The 17,881-nt window shown below is 50.6% G+C and overlaps 8 protein-coding genes across 8 annotated transcripts; 5 read left to right on the plus strand and 3 right to left on the minus strand.

Moving 5' to 3' along the window:
• Positions 1-186: 186 nt before the first annotated feature.
• N7506_000814 (Alb1 domain-containing protein) lies at positions 187-850 on the plus strand (the record flags this gene model as incomplete). Its single annotated transcript, XM_056950110.1, has 3 exons — positions 187-202; positions 263-561; positions 617-850. 3 exons carry the CDS (start codon positions 187-189, stop codon positions 848-850), a joined length of 549 nt encoding a protein of 182 aa, XP_056816025.1.
• A 60-nt stretch (positions 851-910) lies between these two features.
• vp16 (tethering complex subunit VPS16) lies at positions 911-3,696 on the minus strand (the record flags this gene model as incomplete). Its single annotated transcript, XM_056950111.1, has 7 exons — positions 911-1,159; positions 1,209-2,479; positions 2,527-2,621; positions 2,673-3,166; positions 3,215-3,343; positions 3,397-3,503; positions 3,555-3,696. 7 exons carry the CDS (start codon positions 3,694-3,696, stop codon positions 911-913), a joined length of 2,487 nt encoding a protein of 828 aa, XP_056816026.1.
• A 180-nt stretch (positions 3,697-3,876) lies between these two features.
• Positions 3,877-5,295, plus strand: N7506_000816 (uncharacterized protein; the record flags this gene model as incomplete). Its single annotated transcript, XM_056950112.1, has 7 exons — positions 3,877-4,020; positions 4,067-4,210; positions 4,256-4,405; positions 4,459-4,581; positions 4,646-4,801; positions 4,864-5,018; positions 5,079-5,295. The coding sequence occupies 7 exons, from the start codon at positions 3,877-3,879 to the stop codon at positions 5,293-5,295; spliced, it is 1,089 nt and encodes a 362-aa protein (XP_056816027.1).
• Positions 5,296-5,486: 191 nt separating this feature from the next.
• On the minus strand, positions 5,487-6,870 carry N7506_000817 (bestrophin family protein; the record flags this gene model as incomplete). Its single annotated transcript, XM_056950113.1, has 4 exons — positions 5,487-5,889; positions 5,944-6,500; positions 6,554-6,695; positions 6,746-6,870. 4 exons carry the CDS (start codon positions 6,868-6,870, stop codon positions 5,487-5,489), a joined length of 1,227 nt encoding a protein of 408 aa, XP_056816028.1.
• Positions 6,871-7,884: 1,014 nt separating this feature from the next.
• On the plus strand, positions 7,885-10,385 carry N7506_000818 (glycoside hydrolase family 3 protein; the record flags this gene model as incomplete). Its single annotated transcript, XM_056950114.1, has 3 exons — positions 7,885-7,978; positions 8,034-8,470; positions 8,553-10,385. 3 exons carry the CDS (start codon positions 7,885-7,887, stop codon positions 10,383-10,385), a joined length of 2,364 nt encoding a protein of 787 aa, XP_056816029.1.
• A 715-nt stretch (positions 10,386-11,100) lies between these two features.
• N7506_000819 (FHA domain protein) lies at positions 11,101-12,859 on the minus strand (the record flags this gene model as incomplete). Its single annotated transcript, XM_056950115.1, has 4 exons — positions 11,101-11,664; positions 11,717-11,813; positions 11,873-12,431; positions 12,475-12,859. 4 exons carry the CDS (start codon positions 12,857-12,859, stop codon positions 11,101-11,103), a joined length of 1,605 nt encoding a protein of 534 aa, XP_056816030.1.
• A 1,669-nt stretch (positions 12,860-14,528) lies between these two features.
• On the plus strand, positions 14,529-16,623 carry vac8 (protein anchor VAC8; the record flags this gene model as incomplete). The annotated part of the gene is made up of 6 exons (XM_056950116.1): positions 14,529-14,702; positions 14,842-14,962; positions 15,021-15,134; positions 15,183-15,428; positions 15,481-16,236; positions 16,292-16,623. The coding sequence occupies 6 exons, from the start codon at positions 14,529-14,531 to the stop codon at positions 16,621-16,623; spliced, it is 1,743 nt and encodes a 580-aa protein (XP_056816031.1).
• A 517-nt stretch (positions 16,624-17,140) lies between these two features.
• On the plus strand, positions 17,141-17,869 carry N7506_000821 (exosome non-catalytic core subunit CSL4; the record flags this gene model as incomplete). The annotated part of the gene is made up of 1 exon (XM_056950117.1): positions 17,141-17,869. One exon carries the CDS (start codon positions 17,141-17,143, stop codon positions 17,867-17,869), a length of 729 nt encoding a protein of 242 aa, XP_056816032.1.
• Between the last annotated feature and the right edge of the window lie 12 nt (positions 17,870-17,881).

A 17,881-nucleotide genomic window follows, 5' to 3' on the forward strand; every position in this document is an offset into this window, starting at 1 on the left:
GCCACCGCATAAACACAAAGTTGATGAGCGGTAGCATGGGCTGATGCAGGCAGAGGATGAACGCGTGTGAAAGGGCAGTATAGATGCCGGCCTGCACAAGTGGTCGTCCTCGCATCCCGTAAACTTTTTTTTTATCGATAGCGGCTCCTCCCCCACGATAAATGCTAATTCTTCAAAACAACGACAATGGCGAAAAGCAGATGTAAGTTACATGGCTAGGAATCCTTCGTTCATTTTTTCGGTCTAAGTCTAACATTACCAGCCCAGGTTGCCCCGCGCTCCCGCGCAGCGCGGCGGGCAGCATCTCCAAGCATGGACCTCGACAAATCCGTGACTTCGCTGCCCCGAGCCGAATCCCCCACTGCTCAAGGACCTGCGGTTCTGGCCGACCGTGCTAATGCTGGTGTGATGAAGAAGCAAAATAAGAAGAATGACAAGGTCTCAAGGGCACAGCGTTTAAGACAGCAAAAGGGAATGGACAGAGCCGAGGCGGTGTTAGATCAACTGGAAATCAAAAAGGCCAAAAGTTTCGCCCGTGCGAGGGTCGTCGATGGCCGAAGGGTATGACTGATCAGCGTCAGTATTATTTGGTATACATTTGCTGACATTTCAATAGGCTGACTGGGATGAAACCAACCGCAAAGCATCAGCCTTCGCCACTCTCCAGCAGAACGACGTGGATGAAGAGGATGACGAGGATGACGATGCTATGGCCGAAGATGCCCCTCCTGCGAAGGCTCCAGCGGCAAGGAATGTGTTCGAAATGGATGATGAAGAACCGGAAACCCCTGCAACAAACGGTCCTACTGACGACCCTGCGGCCGCGGAAGAGGCCGACGAAATTACCTGAAGGAAGCACGAGGAGCCCCAGCTAGTCAGTCCTGAGGTTTGTCAAGCACAATGGTTGAGCTCATTTCCTCGGCTTAAGCTGGTTGATCATACGCTCGATCTCGGTGGCTGCGGGACCAGAGGCCTTGGTCCGGAGAAGTTCCAGGGTGTTGAGGTCCTTCGTCTTTTGCGCCTCTTCTCCCGCCTTCACAATCATTCCACACTTTACCCACATTTCAATTCTCTCGGCAGGAGGCAGGTGGGTGCACTTTGGCACGAATCCTGAAGCAAGTTTTGTGTTTCCAGCACCCAAAATCTCGTTGTAAAAAGGCTGTCTTAGTGAGCATGTGTAAAGGTAGTTTGAGGGTCCTCAATCTTACCTCCCATCCGATTGGGGATTTCTTGACCCTAGCGATTTCTTCTAGCTCCCCCCAATCACGTTTAGCCACCAGGGCTCTCAATCTCAACCACCAGAATGTTTTCTCCGGCATTTTGAATTCACTCTGGATCTTCTGTGCTCTTTTGCTGTATCCCGCTCGAACGAGGCCGTAGACCGTCTCATTCAAGCTGAGGCCTAGGTACTCGCTGTTGTCTGCCAAGTCTTTGTCTAGTGCCTCCTGAGTTTTCAGAAGCTGGGAGGCCTCGGTAACTAGTTTCTGGTTCAATAGCACCGTGGGTTCCTTGGAGTCTGACAAGAGGCGAGATGCTAATTGTAGCTTTTCGGCTTGGCGTGCCCGATCAGATTCGCGCAAGGCCTCGGTCAGTAGCACATTGGCACCATCAATGGGCCGATCATCTTGGTAGAAGAGATCCTTGAGAAGGTCTGTATCATCGCCTCGTGCGGCTGTCTCAACAAGCGCAGAAGCCATGGGGCGAGTGTTGATCAGTCGGAAGAAACTTGCAAGAGGAAGTTTGCTCTTGAGATGCAGTAACACGTAGTTGACGAGATCATCATCTCCGCTTTCGATGGCCTTATCAAGAGCCAGTTCATCTTCTTCCATGTTCAGCAGCAGTGGAACTTGCTTGCCACCCCGGGGTTCATGATTTAGCAATTGAGTGGCCAGATGAGATCGGCCCTCGTCATAGGCTGCCTGAGCAATGACCTCAAAAGAAATGCCTGGCTTTCCCTCGAGTCTTTGCACAATGAGCTTGCACACGGCTTCGTCGTCAACTGTAGACACTTTGACCTTCTGGCTTGCCCAATGAACATACACTCTGTCAGCGGGAATCTGGAGATATTCCGAGATCCGAATTGCGAGCAAATACTCATGTCGGTTTATCAGACGTTCAACTAGCCCATCTGGTGTGAGACGTAGGTATTGCTCGTAGGTCAAGGGCAAACCAATCCTGTAATCTCTCAAAGTTTTGAGAACGCGCAGCTTTTCGGTCATCTCAACAAACTCGTCGCTGTTGTAAAGATCAAGGACAGATTTGCCAAACGACGCAGCCTTCAATAGCCGCTTTTGCCAGTAACCGTCGTATTCATGACCCGCTGCTTTTATGCAACTATCAACTGCCGAGGGAAGACTGGATCGAATGCGTTGAATGTTCTCATCGGCCCTGGGCGATTTCTTCTCTAACTGATCCACCGAGTCCAGGAGAACGGACGCGGGCGAAGATGATCCAAGACGGAATATTTCTTCAGTAACAGCTGGTCACTGTCAGTCGAGCCCCTTTATTTTTTGAGGTTTGACTTACCTGCGACCTTGTGTAAGAATTCACATGTGTCATTGGTGACGAGGCGAACGCCATCAAACTCAGGTACCACATGCACGCGGCCGTCATAATAATATCTGAGGGGGTTAGACTGGAATTGCTCTGATACCACAAAGATTTTGACTCACTTTGACGCAACTCCATTCAATCCTACGAGGTGTATCTCATCCTCCCAGGCAAGAATAACAGCTTCCTTACCACACCAAGCCACTGTGCTTGGAGGCACCCGTGATTTGGAATCGTATTCACTGGTTTTGCTTTGGAAATCATTGCTCACAACCCACAATTTCCCTTCTGCGGTGAAAAGTGCAACAGATAGTCCGTCGGGCGACACGCTAATATGCTTGAAGGGTCCATTTTGTAGAATTTTGTCTTCCGCTTCTGTTGAATCAATCAGAAAGACCGTTTTATCAACAGCCAATAGGACTTCGACGGAGCGTGACAGTGTATGAGCTGGCGGAATCAATGCCCACGAGGAGACCTCGCCTTCTGGACAGGGCGCCAAGAGTCGCGGGCGTGGCTCGTCATATTTAGACACAACGATTAGTTGGTTATTGGAAAGCAATGCCACGAGACCTGATGACCAGAACTGGCAGGATCTCACGCCATATTCTTCAGCTCCCTATGAGATAATCAGTCCTGTATCTTCAAAGAAACGTGTAGTACTCACATTGCCAAGGGAAAAAGACGTGAACTCGCCATCTAAGCCGAGGTAACGTCGTACGGTGCCGTCTTCGGAGACAATCAACAGCTCCTCCTTGTCGGACCATCCCAATCCCCTGATTGTGGCCTGCTCCCACTTTAGGTCTATCAGCATAAGGTCATTCATGTTTCAACAAGGTGTGGACTCACGTTGATCCGATTGATGCGTTGTCCAGCGCAAGAATAGATGTCAACTGTTGATCGGGAACCCTGTCCATCCCGCAACCGTAGCGGCTTAGTTTCATCACGGTGTAGTGCTGAGATGGATTAGTCCTCGAATCCCAACTGCTTGCTTGGATATCTCTCACCAATAGCTCCACCGTAGGGGGCGCCCGCGACAATGTAGTTTTCTAACTCCACATCATCTTCAAATATGGCGTCGTAGATGGCAATCTTGCGATAAAAGCTGTTGCCAATCTTCTCCCAATTGGCAAGTGGATTTGGTGCCATGTTGTGGATTACAGACGAGGCCTGGGGAAGTTGGAGGAGGTGTTGATCGGGAGGTCGGTGACGCTAGGCCTGTTCAGGTAATTTTATCGCCTTGGTTCCCAGGCGGATATCCACACCTTCCCATCCTCAACTTCTTCTAATAGTGGTCATTGACCTTTTTATCTCATCCTCATCTTCTAAATGGAAGAGTCAAATCTTGCAGACACTGCGAGGCAGCTATCCGATCTCGAAGTGGCCCTTTTCATATGTCTCGCTGCTCGCGAACATTGCTTGATCGAGACCGCCAGCCACTGCATCAACGACCTTGCCAAAGAGCTTGCCTTGGTATGTCTATCTACAGAATATATCAATTATTCTCTCACACATATAGGTCGCTTCTTCAACTTTCAATTATTCATACAGCATAATTGACTGCTCTACATCAACATCTGCCGAGGATATCTATAATGATGTTCTCTCTCCTGATGCCCGCGCAAATCATCGCCCAACGCGTCCCTGGCTGAATACAGAGGCGGTTTGTCATCCCAACCCTATGATCTAAATAAGCTGACGACCACAGTCAAGCAAGCGTTCTTCTTATAAAAGCTTTGGCGACTACAGCAAGCCACCAGCGACACCTACACCATTGACGAGCAACAATGTCGTCAACATAGTGATCGCCAAAAACTTCAATTTTATCAGTGATGATCTTCAAATGCATTTCTTGCAGGTATGACTATCAATACCGCTCACTCGCCAAATCAAATTTGACAGCCCATGTAGTTAATGCGCTCAAGAGAATTGGTCACTGAGAGTGGGATATTGATTGCACCAGAAGAGTTTCTTTTCATTCCTCTTGTGGTCCGAGACTCTGACCAGCTTCAGCCGCCATTGAGAAAGCATCTAGTGAGTGAAAACCTGGAACGCTATAATGCTGCTTTCCATTTAAACATGTGGCTAATATCTCCAGGTGGACAATCTCTTCATATCTCATTTCCACAGCCCCGAGGCTGGGTATAATTACCTTGAAGAAGACGATTGGCTCTCAGATGGACAATTATCTGCTTCTTCTGTCATTCACAAGTCGAAATCTCGCGCAAAAAAGAATGCTACGCTTAGCCAGAAGGTGAGCCTCAGACTGATTATTCGAACATGGATCTGACAGGCTAATCCTGCTTTACAAATCAGGATATAGATCAACTCCGAGAGTCGAGCTTGAAAGTGAGTACCAGTGCCGAGATAGCACGGTATATCCAGGACATTGTTGTGTTTTTGCGCCTGAGTCGTGCAGTCTCTGGTGGAGTGTCTGCCAAAGCAAATATTGAATTCTCCCGACTCGCGCAGTAAGCTTGCAGAATACCCCCCAGCACATGGTTGCCAAATTGACCTGTTGAAACCTGCAGACTTTTGGCCCCTCTGCATGGAATCGATTTTTTGACGCCGTCAATTGTGGCATTGGCTGCAAGGAAAGTTTTCCGCCATCGCGTTACCGTCACAGCCCCAGGCGAGGACCGCAGTTTACAGTACGGAAGCAACCTACATGATGTAGCGCAAGTGCTTGCAGACGTGACCCCGGATTCAATACTGGATGGTGTCTTGGCCCTCGAGCCACCGTTATAAAATTTGGCCTATTTTCCCCTTATTTTGCCGTCTTAACCCTGGAGATACCCGACTGGAGTTACAATTCCTTTTGAGACGGCCATGATCTACAAATTAGGATAATCAGCTTCCGTGGGCAACGATGAAATCAATTGCCCAGCTGGGCTTTAGTCCACATATCATCCATGCCTGCTCTTTTCATTTCTGGCGCTCTATCTTCCTGTGTTCGGCCTAAGTCTCAAAAACAAATCCGGCGGTGCGTATTTATCATCCCTTTGGTCATCACTGCTTGCATCACGCGTAGGAGTCAGGCATAAATCTCCATGGTACGCACCGGCTGGCTGGTGTCTCAGCGCATCCATGGCCTTTGAGTGTGTGCGCCATTCAGATAAGACAACGTCAATCTCAACCTTGGAATCGCCAGCAATGGCATCCATCTTGATATCATTTCGGTCGTAACCAAATGGATCTTCCAGTTGAGACCCTATGCCCTCGATACCATAGAGGGTAAAGATGACCAAGCTGACTATAGGAATTGCCCACCATCCCATCTCGTCGACCATGGCAAAGGGCAAAACGCAGCCAAATAGGGCGAGGACTTGTTTTTGATGAATTCTGTACCCGATTCTGTTAGCGGATTTCTACCACCAGATTAAAGCTGAGACTCACAAGTGAGCGACAGGAATGGGTGTCAATTTGATGGTTTCCATTCTTCCATACGCATCGGTCAATGTGTTCAACTGGGCCTGCATCTGACTAGCCCCTGGTGCAGGAAACCACCCTCGCCCCTCGCCACGCTTGATGAAGCCGTCAATGAAAAATGTCAACTGGAAAGGAAGACCCAGTCCCTCGTCTTCATGTCCCACCAAGCCCGCCGGAAGCAAGTTGGCGTACTCGGGGTTGTAAAGTGTACTGCCATGCAGATTCAAATCCTCATCGATGGAGCCGCCGAATACCCAAGCGGCGCCCCACTCAGCGCGTAGATGGTTCTTCACGGCGTAAGGGATGGCCATTAGAATACGAATAGTGCGCTCGATATCCTCACGCTCTGCAGCTGTGGGTGGTCCGCGCTTAGCGTTGTAACTATTTGTCGCAATTGTGCGGACGAGATTCCGCACGCAGGTATTGAGCGTGTTCATTCCGTTGCGTCCATCCCAGAAACGGTTATAGGATGTTTGGTTGCGGAAGACGAGCATCAGTCCCACGACTATTGACAACGAGGGGATCTATCTCGCGTTTAGCTGCAAATCAGCCTGGAAAGATTGTGTACGATACGTACAATAGTGCTAGGTAAGCCGACAGTGTCAAACACATATGTATCCAGATACACGATCAGTGTTGTAAAAACCGCGTGCAAGAACACAGGGAATAATATTGCGCCATGGATTGCACCTTTAATGAATCGGAAGACCAACGGCCATCTGAGAGTGTTAGTCTATCTGATTGGCAAGCGTGGTCTCTATCACCTTACCTCCTAGGCTTAGCACGTGACGATAGGCGATGAGGATGAGTGCCGCGTCGTTGGTGATGACCTTGAATTGTGGTGTTCTGGCGACTCAGGCTCGGGGTGGGTGGTTCGCTGAAGTTCAACCTCATGATACCGGATCATGTGGTGGCTGGAATCGACCTGAGAAATATTACACAGGACCAGCTCAACTGAGGAGCTGTACCACCGCTCTCCAAGGTAGAATTGAGATATGGACCAGGATGAGAGATCAAAAGCGGGTCCAGTGACATTTGGCTCCAAGACCCACAGCGGGACCAGGCCACGTGATGACAAACAAACCTCTAGTTCGTACTCCGTACTCCGTACAAGTAGTTGATATCGGAAAGCATCTAGCGAATGTTCGACAACGCCTGCCTTTTGAGGTAGCTCCATTATTGCCTGGATCAGAGAAATTGAGGCTCTCAGTGGGCACAAAGAAGCACATACATTGTCCATTCTACGTATCCCAGGATCTGCGGTGTTGACTCGCTGCCTTGGGTCAGTACTTCACTTGGTATATTGACCGTTGTGACGATACAAGCGATTGCTGAGGGGTCAACTCATTGGGTGTATTGGAGATTGACATCGGAAGTGCCGGAAACACAGAATCGTCACCCCGGTGGAGTCGATTCTCGGCACTTTATATCAAACCATATCGAAGGACAAAAGCGAACATCAAGCTGCGAAACAGCCACAGGCATGCTGAAACGAGAGCCGTAAACACTTTATGGCAATCCAGCCTCCCGTTTCAAAGTAGTTTCCATGCGATTAAACTATGGACAGGAACACCTTCCCTTTTCGATCGGGAAGCCGGATTACATAACCCTAATTTGGGCCTTAATTCTCGGCTTTTCCGGGATGTAGGAATTTGCACCGCAGTTTTGCCGGTGAGCTTGTACCAAACCCTGGGTATGATCATCGGTCCACGTAATGGCACCCTCAGAACCCATAGGGCTAAGCCGTTTGAGTGGATCTGAAACCTTGTTTCTTCACCCTGTTCCTGCCATACTATACCAGTTGTACGCGTCGACTTTGGGGACTATGAAAACCCGACAGGACCCGGTGTTGAGATGGACCATTCACTCTTTCTTCTCTTTTTCTAGTCGATCCTTCTTCTTTCAAAGATGAAGATTCATTCTTTGTCCTTGCTTTGTGCCTTGTCAGGTGCGGCCGTTGCCGCTTCAGACTCCAAGGCCGGTCTGCTTTCTAACGGCAATGGTACACTAGCCTTCCTCTCTTATATTCCTTCTTTGGACTAATCATTCGCAAATAGTTGCCCTCGGCGATTGGCAAGCCGCCTATGAAAAAGCTACCAAATTCGTCTCAAAGCTCAACACAACCGAGAAGTTGAAGCTCATCACTGGAAGTGATGCGACAACAACTGACGGCCAGTCCTTCACTGCGTTGAAGTTTTTGGATGGGTCCATGGGCTTGCAAGACTACTACTATGTGTCCGCATTCAGTCAGTCTTCGGCCCTGGCTATGACTTGGGACAAGGATGCCATGTATAAGCAAGCTCGGGCTGTTGCAGTGGAGGCCTATCTCAAGGGCGTTCAGGTTATCAATGGACCTACTTCTCAGCCAATGGGACGTACTCCTTGGGGTGGTCGCTTGGTTGAGACTTTTGGACCGGATCCTTACCTCAATGGTATCGCTACAGGATTGGGCGTCGAGGCATACAATGATGTTGGTATTATTGCCGGTGCCAAGGTAGGCTGCTTAGCTTCTATGATTTGACTCTAAAGCCCGCCTCACTAACACATATCAAAGCACTTCATTTTGAATGAACAAGAGACCAACCGAACCTCAAGTGGTGGTGGTGGCGGCGGCGGTGGTATGGGAGGTGGAAGTGGAGGCCCCCCCAGGTAGCTCCAACTCATCTTCGAACACTGCCGCACCCCCATCTTCGACAGGCTCTTCGCTAAAAGCCCGTGCTATGGGCGGAAGTTCTTCTTCCAGCGCGCCTTACTCTTCCAACGCAGACTCCAAGACTCTTCACGAGACTTACCTCTGGAGCTTCTACGATGCCGTGCACTCAGGCCTCGGTGGAATGATGTGTGCCATGACCAAGGTTAACAACACCCTTGCGTGTGAGTCCTCCGCTGTGCTGCTGGACATCCTTAAGGAAGAGCTCGGCTACCCCGGCTTGGTATTCCCCGACCAGATGGCCCAGCAGAACGCCCTGGCCTCAGCGATCAGCGGTCTGGACTACGGCTCTTCGAGTCTGTGGAGTACTTCCGCCATGACAGGGTTCTTGAAGGGCAAGAACTTCACCGAAGCTCGCTTGAACGACATGGCCACCCGTAACCTTATCGGATGGTACCACGCCAACCTCGACAACGGCACCCAGCCCGCTACCGAGTCAGAGGATGCGTACGTCGACGTCCGCGGCGACCACGCCAAGCTGATCCGATCATACGGCTCCAAGTCCATGGTCCTCCTTAAGAACAAGAACAATACACTTCCCTTGAACAAGCCCCACAAGATGGCGATCTTCGGATCCCACGCTCGCGCCGCCATCGCCGGTCCCAACATGGCTTTCAGCGTCGAGGGTTCTGGACCCACATACGACGGCCATCTTGCTACAGATTCCGGATCTGGTCAAGGATCTTTGCCCTACCTGATCACCCCAGAGACTGCCTTGACCATCAAAGCAAGCCAGGACGGAACCATGCTTCGTTGGGTTGCTAACGATACCTATTCTTCCTCCAGCGGGTCCACGCTGGTCATGCAAGGATCCGACAGTACCTCTGTCACACCCTCCATCAGCGCCTATGCCGAAAACATGAATGTATGCCTTGTATTCATCAACGCTCTTGCCGGCGAAGGTGCCGATCGCACCGAGCTGTACAACACCGACCAGGACGCACTTGTTAACGAAGTGGCCGAGAACTGTGCCAACACAGTCGTCGTGATCAACTCCGCCGGAGTCCGACTCGTCGACAACTGGATCGAGAACGAGAACGTGACTGCCGTTCTGTACGGCAGTCTTCTCGGACAGGAATCTGGAAACTCAATTGTCGACGTTCTCTACGGCGATGTTAACCCTAGTGGCCGTCTCATTCACACAATCGCCAAGAACGAATCCGACTACAACGTTGGTCTCTGCTATACCCAGCAGTGCAATTTCACTGAAGGCAACTTCATCGACTACCGCTACTTCGACGCTTACAACGTGACCCCTCGCTATGAATTCGGATACGGTCTTTCATACACCCAGTTCAAGTACTCTGATCTCAGCATCAATGGGCCCAAGGCACTCTCTACTTTCCCGACTGGAAAGCGGGCTGTTGGTGGCTACGAGGATCTGTGGGATATTGTCGCTAGTGTTAGCGTGAAGGTCCAGAATGCTGGTTCTGTTGATGGTGCGGAGGTGCCTCAGCTTTATATCTCTTATCCCAAGGCTGCACAGCAGCCTTTGCGCCAGCTGCGTGGATTTGAGAACGTGGAGATCAAGAAGGGTAAGCAGAAGGAGGTGAAGTTCAACTTGCGTCGTCGGGATATCTCTTACTGGGATGTCAAGGCGCAGAACTGGGCTGTTGCACCGGGCTCGTACCGTGTGTATGTTGGTGCCTCCTCTAGAGATCTGAAGAAGCAAGGCAGCTTCGTGGTTCACTCGAAGTGAGAGAACCTGTTTTGATAGATGTGTATAATTATAGATAGATCTTAGACCTAGTCACTATACCCGAGCATCCTTGGGTATACTCTGCTACGGGCAATTTGAAACAAATTTTCAAGCAATGCTGTGTCCACGTTTAATGGTGTGGGAATAACATGCTGTTTCCTGTAATTCTTAGGTATCATTTGTTGAACATCTACAGAGCCGGTTCCAGTGGTACTTTCCATGCCTCCTACACGATAGAATCAAGCAACAATCCTTGATGATCAGTGCCCAGGTGGATATTGGAGCTTACTATGTGCAGTTGTCAGGACTACCCATTCAATGTCGAGTGCTGGAGCGAAAATTTATCCAATAAGAGGTATCATCCATGGCAATGATCATAAAGTGCCGATGATGTATACACGTAGAATTCAGCAAATCAAATTCCTGCTTCGTTGCGTGACCCGAGATATCATGATAATAGGATGCAAAAGTGGGTATAAAAAGAGGTGTTGAAACGTTCATCAAAAGGGGACGAAAAAGAGAACCAGCCGCCACGGAGGATCAAATTGAATGAAAGAAAGAAAAAGTGAGCGCTACCCAGAAATGCAAACGGTATATGTAGAGTGGGCTCCGAAACCCGGACAGAATTAAGACATTGCAATAGACATATCGGAAAATGCACAAATGGGGATCTCAGAGAGATGGATATATGCCAGGAAGATGACAAATGCCTAGATTACAGCATGCCTGCTCGACCGTCGAATGCAAGGGGCCCGGAGTCGTTCCGAGGTGTCAATGGGTTGTCATCGGATGTAGGGGTGTCGGATCGCAAATGTGGTGGACGGCCTGCGGGCACACTTAGAGGAAGCGAGGGTTGCCAGCCAGGGATGTTGACGGTGGCACTGCGAGCGAGACCATCTGGGGAAGTCGAGCGGAAAGCGCTTTCCATTTGGCGATCGAGCTCTTCCAGGTGCAGGTTTTCGACCTCGTTGGCCAGCGCTGCTTCTTCGGGGAGCTGTTCCGGCTGCTCCTGGGGCTCTTCGGTGCTGTTTGTATCGGCATTCGAGGGTGCATCTGTTTCAGGTTCGGCAGAGGCATTCGAGGCTTCATCTTTGGACTGATCGTTTTCTGGTGTGTCATCGGCTTCGTTGGTATCATCAACGTCGGCGCTGAGGTCAGTGAATGCGCGACAGTTGGGGCATTGGAACATTGGATAGTCGGGTGAGTGCAGTAGGCGACTAATGCACTTGTAATGCCAGACGTGGGCGCATGCTGCCATGAACAAGCACTGGTATGGTCGCTTTACCAAAGTTAGCGGCGGCGGGTTTGAAGGGAGGTGCCAAGAAACCTACCAAGACAGAGCCAAGGCAAATAGAGCATTCACGACAACCTGAATAATCGGCCGTCTCGCCCTTTCCAAGGTTTTTGATCAAACTCTCGGTGTTTTTGCTATGAAAATGTTAGCATCACACGATCCTGGAGGGGGTGTAAGTGGGGTCAGGTCTTACTTGAACTCATTAGGCTTCTGCTGCCATGATCGATTACACTCGATTCGGATTCGAACACATCGGAAGATCATCTCCTCTCCCCCGCGGAAGTCGATACCCAACTGCACGATGTCGCCGTCCTTGATGGAATACAGGCGGGACACCATGTTCGGCTGACTGAGGCGCATGTGGTTCAAGAAGGTCCCCGAGGAACTTCCGACATCTTTGATGTGCCACTGGCCGTTCACGTATAGGAACTCACAGTGTTTACGACTCACGACCTTTGACTTGAAGCCGACAGGGGTGTCCGTGGGTTCAGTTGGGTTGGGGTTTGGCACACCATCTCGTTCAGAGTATCGACCGACTCTGATGACACAGCTCTCCGACGGAAGGGTTCGAGTGACAGGGACGAAAGGTAGGGACGGCCGAGAGCTTTGGGAGGTATCCGTGTATGGGAAGAATCGAATGGTTGCCTTTGTTTCCGATCTTGGCGGGGTAGTCGACTCCGCGGGGGCGGTCTCTGCCGCTGCCGCTGCCGCGCTTTCTGGAACGACGCTCGGTTCAGGGGAGGGTGTCGATTCTTGCGAGTTGGTTGTCTGTTCGAGGGTGCGAGAGGGGGGGACGCTGGGCCGCCGATGCGCTCCTTAGCCGCGCCATCACATGAGGTGTCTCGTCGACTTCGTTCAAAGGGGTTGAAGTGGCGGATTCGGTAGACGAAGCGTGGCTGTTGAGGTCGCCGATACCGTAGCTGGGAGCGGGCGCAGAAGTGTAGCGGGAGAGAGATGGTTCGGTTTCAGGACATGGAGTGGTGGAGTTCTCCACTGTCGGAGAGTTTGAGCCCGAAATTGAGGTGCGCCAAGGAACTCGACTACTTATACTATTTCTTGATCGTTGGGAACCAGTGGAGGAAAGATTATGAGTGTAAGTTCGCAGTTGGCTGAAGCGGCGCAAGCGACTGGGGCGAGGGTTATCGGGGAGCGAGCTGGAGGCGGTGACTGAAGTAGACATGTCGGGTTTTTTCGTCTCCTTTCCCAGGACCGTGTGTTAAATGAAAAAGAAGTTGACCCGGATTGGAAGAAGCAAGAAAATCAAGTGTGCAATGTCACAAGGATCTGCAGGGCTGATAATCAAGTGAGGTAACCAGACGACATCATATGATGAGGGATCTCGTGCTGTCTGCTGTCAAAGAAGATAAAGAGGGAAATTATCAAGTCCAGGGGAAGTGTCGAAAGCCAAAGAGCCCAGAGCAGAAGGGATTGGAGAAGTTACAAACGAAAAGGGCCCAGAATGCCCATCCGTCAAGAGTCGTCTGGGAGTGACGAAAAGGTGGTTCCAAGGTTATACTCCCCCCATTTGCCATCGGCTATTAATGCCCTTTTCTTGGCGATTCTATTCAATGAGCCTATTTCCCCGCAATGCTGTACCTGTATACTTCTCTCCTCGATTCTTTGCATATACAGCATAATACACCTTTCTCTATCGTTTTGATTTCTGAGATGCGAATACTCTCACAAACACGGCTCGCAGGTGCCGAGGTGGAGTTCGGTGAACACACCAATCTAGGCGTTTGTTTAGCCCATCTCATTTCGGCATGGCCCTCTCTCTGTGCGCAAATTAAATTGGACCGATCATCGACTTCCAAGATTCAACTAGGGCTTCAGCGGACCCGTCGAAATCTCTTCCAGGGTTTCGGGGTTAGCTCTGGTGGAGAGGCTCCGATCTTAATTTAACCTTAGGACTAGCCTATGTTCAGAGATCGCATTATGGATTACTCAGGTGAGACATATTGACTACAATTTCTTGATATACAAATAGTGGGCTACATCAGTGTAACGCAGGAAATACTCGTAGTGACTGTATATCAAGCTGCGGCAGGGTCTATGATGTGCAGGAGACTAAACTAAATTCGAGGTCTTGACGCAATACGGACGGGTCTCATTTATGCTTATATATGCGAGCTGAGTCACCTGGGCAGAAAGGTTACAAATACGTCAAATGCGTCCAAAGTGTCCAAAGTGTCAAATGCCTTATATGGACTCGTGACATGACATCCCTTCACGTGCGGAGATGTGTGTCGGATGACCTGCTCATCTCGCAGGCACGGACCTGAGGGAAACTGAGGGAAACGGGCCGAGAAAGTCAAGTCAAAAACTAACAAGAATTTGATAACTATCATATGGATAACATTACAGTGCACGGGCAGGATTTCGATGGAACAGTGAAACCCTTCTCCAATATAAAAGCTGTAGCTGAGGTGATCCCTGGTCCCGGATTGGTCAGGAGCTTGCCAATGATGTCCACGGGTACCGGAGTCGAGGTATGCGTTGGAGAGAATGGGGCAATGATTTCAATAACTATAGCAAGACCCCTCTATTCTTCTGTTATCGGGAGAGAGAGAGAGAGAGAGAGAGAGAGAGAGAGAGAGAGAGAATGTCACATATTTTGGAAAGTGGTGATAAACCCAATGAGGTTTCTGCCTGAGGCGAGACCTCTCCCCTCCCCCGACTTCCTTCCAGCCTCCAAAGCCGGTGTTCCTCCTTCAAAAGTCCCTTTCGTCACGCGCAGGCCTCATCTTTTCTCTGGACTTATGCGTTGCATCTAATTCACCTTTCCCCTCTTCTTTCGCCTTTTCTCCATTTGTTGCAGGACCGCGCCTGATGCGGGCCTGCTAGCCAACATGAGTGGAATCGCATCGACCTGTCTGTCTTGTCTGTCGGCAGTCGACCGCTGGTGTCATATATCAGCATGCCTCGGTCCTATCGGGGCTCGCTCGCGAGATGGGATCTACGAAACTACTCTAGCTGATAATGAGCGAGAGGCCGTTTCAGACCTGCTGGGCTACTTGGAGAACGTACGTACATAGCTCTCTCTCTCCCCTCACCACCGAGTACCTTCCAGATCCTTCTTCTCAATCAAATGTCGGACTTGTTCAACCCGAGTGCAACCTTCTCATGTGAATGCCGCTGACCGAAATCCTCACCGACATATAGCGCGCGGAGACCGACTTCTTCCACGGCGAGCCTCTCCGGGCATTGAGCACCCTAGTTTACTCCGAAAATGTGGACTTGCAACGAAGCGCCAGTTTAACCTTCGCGGAAATCACAGAACGAGGTGCGTAGCACCTCTCAGATCACTATGATACAATGCCTCTGACCTCCTTTGTTCACAGATGTGCGCGAAGTCGACCGCGACACCCTTGAACCCATCCTCTTCCTTTTACAGAGCTCGGATATTGAAGTACAACGGGCCGCCAGCGCGGCGCTCGGAAACCTTGCTGTCAATGGTCTGTTCCCATCCTCTTTCCCTATCTGCAGTCGCTGACTCGAAACAGCCGAGAACAAGGTCTTGATCGTGACCCTCGGGGGGCTGGCTCCCCTCATTCGCCAAATGATGTCACCCAATGTCGAGGTACAATGCAACGCCGTCGGATGTATCACGAATCTCGCGACACACGAAGAGAACAAGGCCAAGATCGCCCGCTCCGGTGCCTTGGGTCCCCTCATCCGCTTGGCCAAGTCGAAGGACATGCGCGTTCAGCGTAATGCAACGGGCGCATTGCTTAACATGACCCATTCCGGTAAGCGATCAATCCTCGCTATTTTGGAACCGGGCCTTTTTCCTCACATTAGAACTAGATGATAACCGCCAACAACTCGTCAATGCTGGCGCTATCCCCGTGCTCGTGCATCTCCTCTCATCTCCCGACGTCGATGTACAATACTACTGCACAACAGCTCTCAGCAATATCGCCGTCGATTCAACCAATCGCAAGCGACTCGCGCAGACCGAGTCGCGCCTGGTACAATCTTTGGTTCACCTGATGGATTCGTCCACTCCGAAAGTACAGTGTCAAGCAGCGCTCGCCCTCCGCAACCTCGCCTCGGACGAGAAATACCAACTTGAAATTGTCCGAGCGAAGGGTCTATCCCCACTACTACGTCTCTTGCAATCTTCCTACCTTCCTCTTATCCTCTCCGCCGTCGCTTGTATTCGCAACATCTCTATCCATCCTCTTAATGAATCGCCCATCATCGAAGCAGGCTTCCTGAAGCCCTTGGTGGATCTTTTGGGCTCCACCGACAATGAAGAAATTCAGTGTCACGCTATATCAACTCTTCGCAACCTCGCAGCAAGCTCCGATCGTAACAAGGAGCTCGTTCTGCAAGCTGGAGCAGTTCAGAAGTGCAAGGACTTGGTCCTACGGGTCCCTCTTTCAGTGCAGTCTGAGATGACTGCTGCAATTGCTGTGCTGGCACTCAGCGAGGAACTGAAGCCGCATCTGCTTAGCCTGGGAGTCTTCGATGTCTTGATTCCCCTGACGAATTCTGACAGCATCGAGGTGCAAGGTAACAGCGCGGCTGCTCTAGGAAACCTGTCCTCCAAAGGTATGATCTTCTTCCCTTCGTATCCATATGTGATGTCATTTCTAACAAGAAGTAGTCGGCGATTACAATATGTTCGTTCGAGACTGGGCAGACTCAAATGGTGGCATTCACGGCTACCTCCATCGCTTCCTCGCGAGCGGCGATCCAACCTTCCAGCACATTGCAATCTGGACTCTCCTCCAGTTACTTGAATCCGAAGACAAAAAGCTCATCGGATACATTTCCAGGTCTGAGGATATTGTCCAGCTGGTGAAGGTCATCTCTGACAAGAACATTGAATCGGACGAGGAGGATGTTGATGACGGCGAGGGCGAAGTCATTACCCTCGCTCGTCGCTGCCTTGAACTGCTTGGGGCAGGTCCTAAGCAAACCCTGGTGGAAGCTTAAACCCCGTTTGTCTGATTGACTATTGTTTTCGGTTCTTCCTGTGTTATATGATGTCGACCTGTCTATGCTGGTTCTCTTTCATTCCACCGCTGGGTGCTATATTGCATCCAATCTACTCAATTCGACTTGCGTTCGTCGACGGATATTAGGAGTGATATGGGTTATTTCTTGTATTGTTTTTTGTCTGTGTTCTTACATGTCCATGGTATTTCTGGGCCGGTGCTGTCTTATTTTTTGTCTCATCGCATACATTTCGAATCCATGTTAGATATGGGCCCTATAATAACTCATCTGCAGCAAAATTGGTCACATGTGCTTTGTAACGCGCAAAAAGATACTTCGTGCGGAGTCCTGAGGCCTCTTTGATAGGGCTCTCAGATGCTGTCATATCTGATAAAGCGGACAAACTAATTCCCGGCTCCGTGTTGTAGCTCCCCGATTTTTTTGGAGCGAAACCGCCGTCCCTCTGCAGCTGAAGAACACCCACCTCCCCAACCGCTGCAATACACATTCCACCATGGCAGCCCTACCACAAATCGCCATTCCTGGGCAACGCCTAGGCTCCCTCTCCACTTACTCCGCTGGCCCAGGCACACACGTCCAAGAAACCTCCATCTACGCCTCCATTGCGGGACCAGTGATCACAGACGCAGCTCAATCAAAGAGCCAACCAAAACCCACCCTCCGAGTCTCAAGAGCAATTTCAAGCAAAGACCTACAACCTCGCAGCGCCGTTGTCCCCGAAGGCGCAAACCTCAAACCCCGCTACAACACCCTACCTGCAGTTGAATCCAACGTCCTCGCACGAGTCACCCGCGTACAGAAACGCCAAGCGACCGTCTCCATCCTCGTCGTCCTAGACGAATCCGAGCACCTGACCGCTTCACACACAGCCTCTGACAACGACAATGTCGCTTCCATCCTTACCTCCGCCGCTAACCCGGAGAACCACACTGGCACAGACGAGCTGCGCTTCCAAGCGCTGATTCGCAAGGAAGATGTCCGCGCCGTTGAGAAGGATCGCGTCGTCATGGATGAGATGTTCCGTGTTGGTGATATCGTGCGAGGATCCGTTATCTCACTCGGTGATCAGAGCTTCTACTACATTACCACTGCGCGTAATGACCTGGGCGTCGTCATGGCTCGTAGTGAAGCGGGTAACATGATGTTTCCAATTAGTTGGAAGGAGATGAGAGATCCGGTCACTGGGTCTGGGGAGCCTAGGAAGGTCGCTAGGCCTTTCTGAGGGCATTCTATG

The sequence above is a fragment of the Penicillium brevicompactum genome (genome assembly GCF_028827555.1).
Source record: "Penicillium brevicompactum strain IBT 35665 chromosome Unknown utg000001l_segment0_segment0, whole genome shotgun sequence".
Classification (NCBI taxonomy): domain Eukaryota; kingdom Fungi; phylum Ascomycota; class Eurotiomycetes; order Eurotiales; family Aspergillaceae; genus Penicillium; species Penicillium brevicompactum.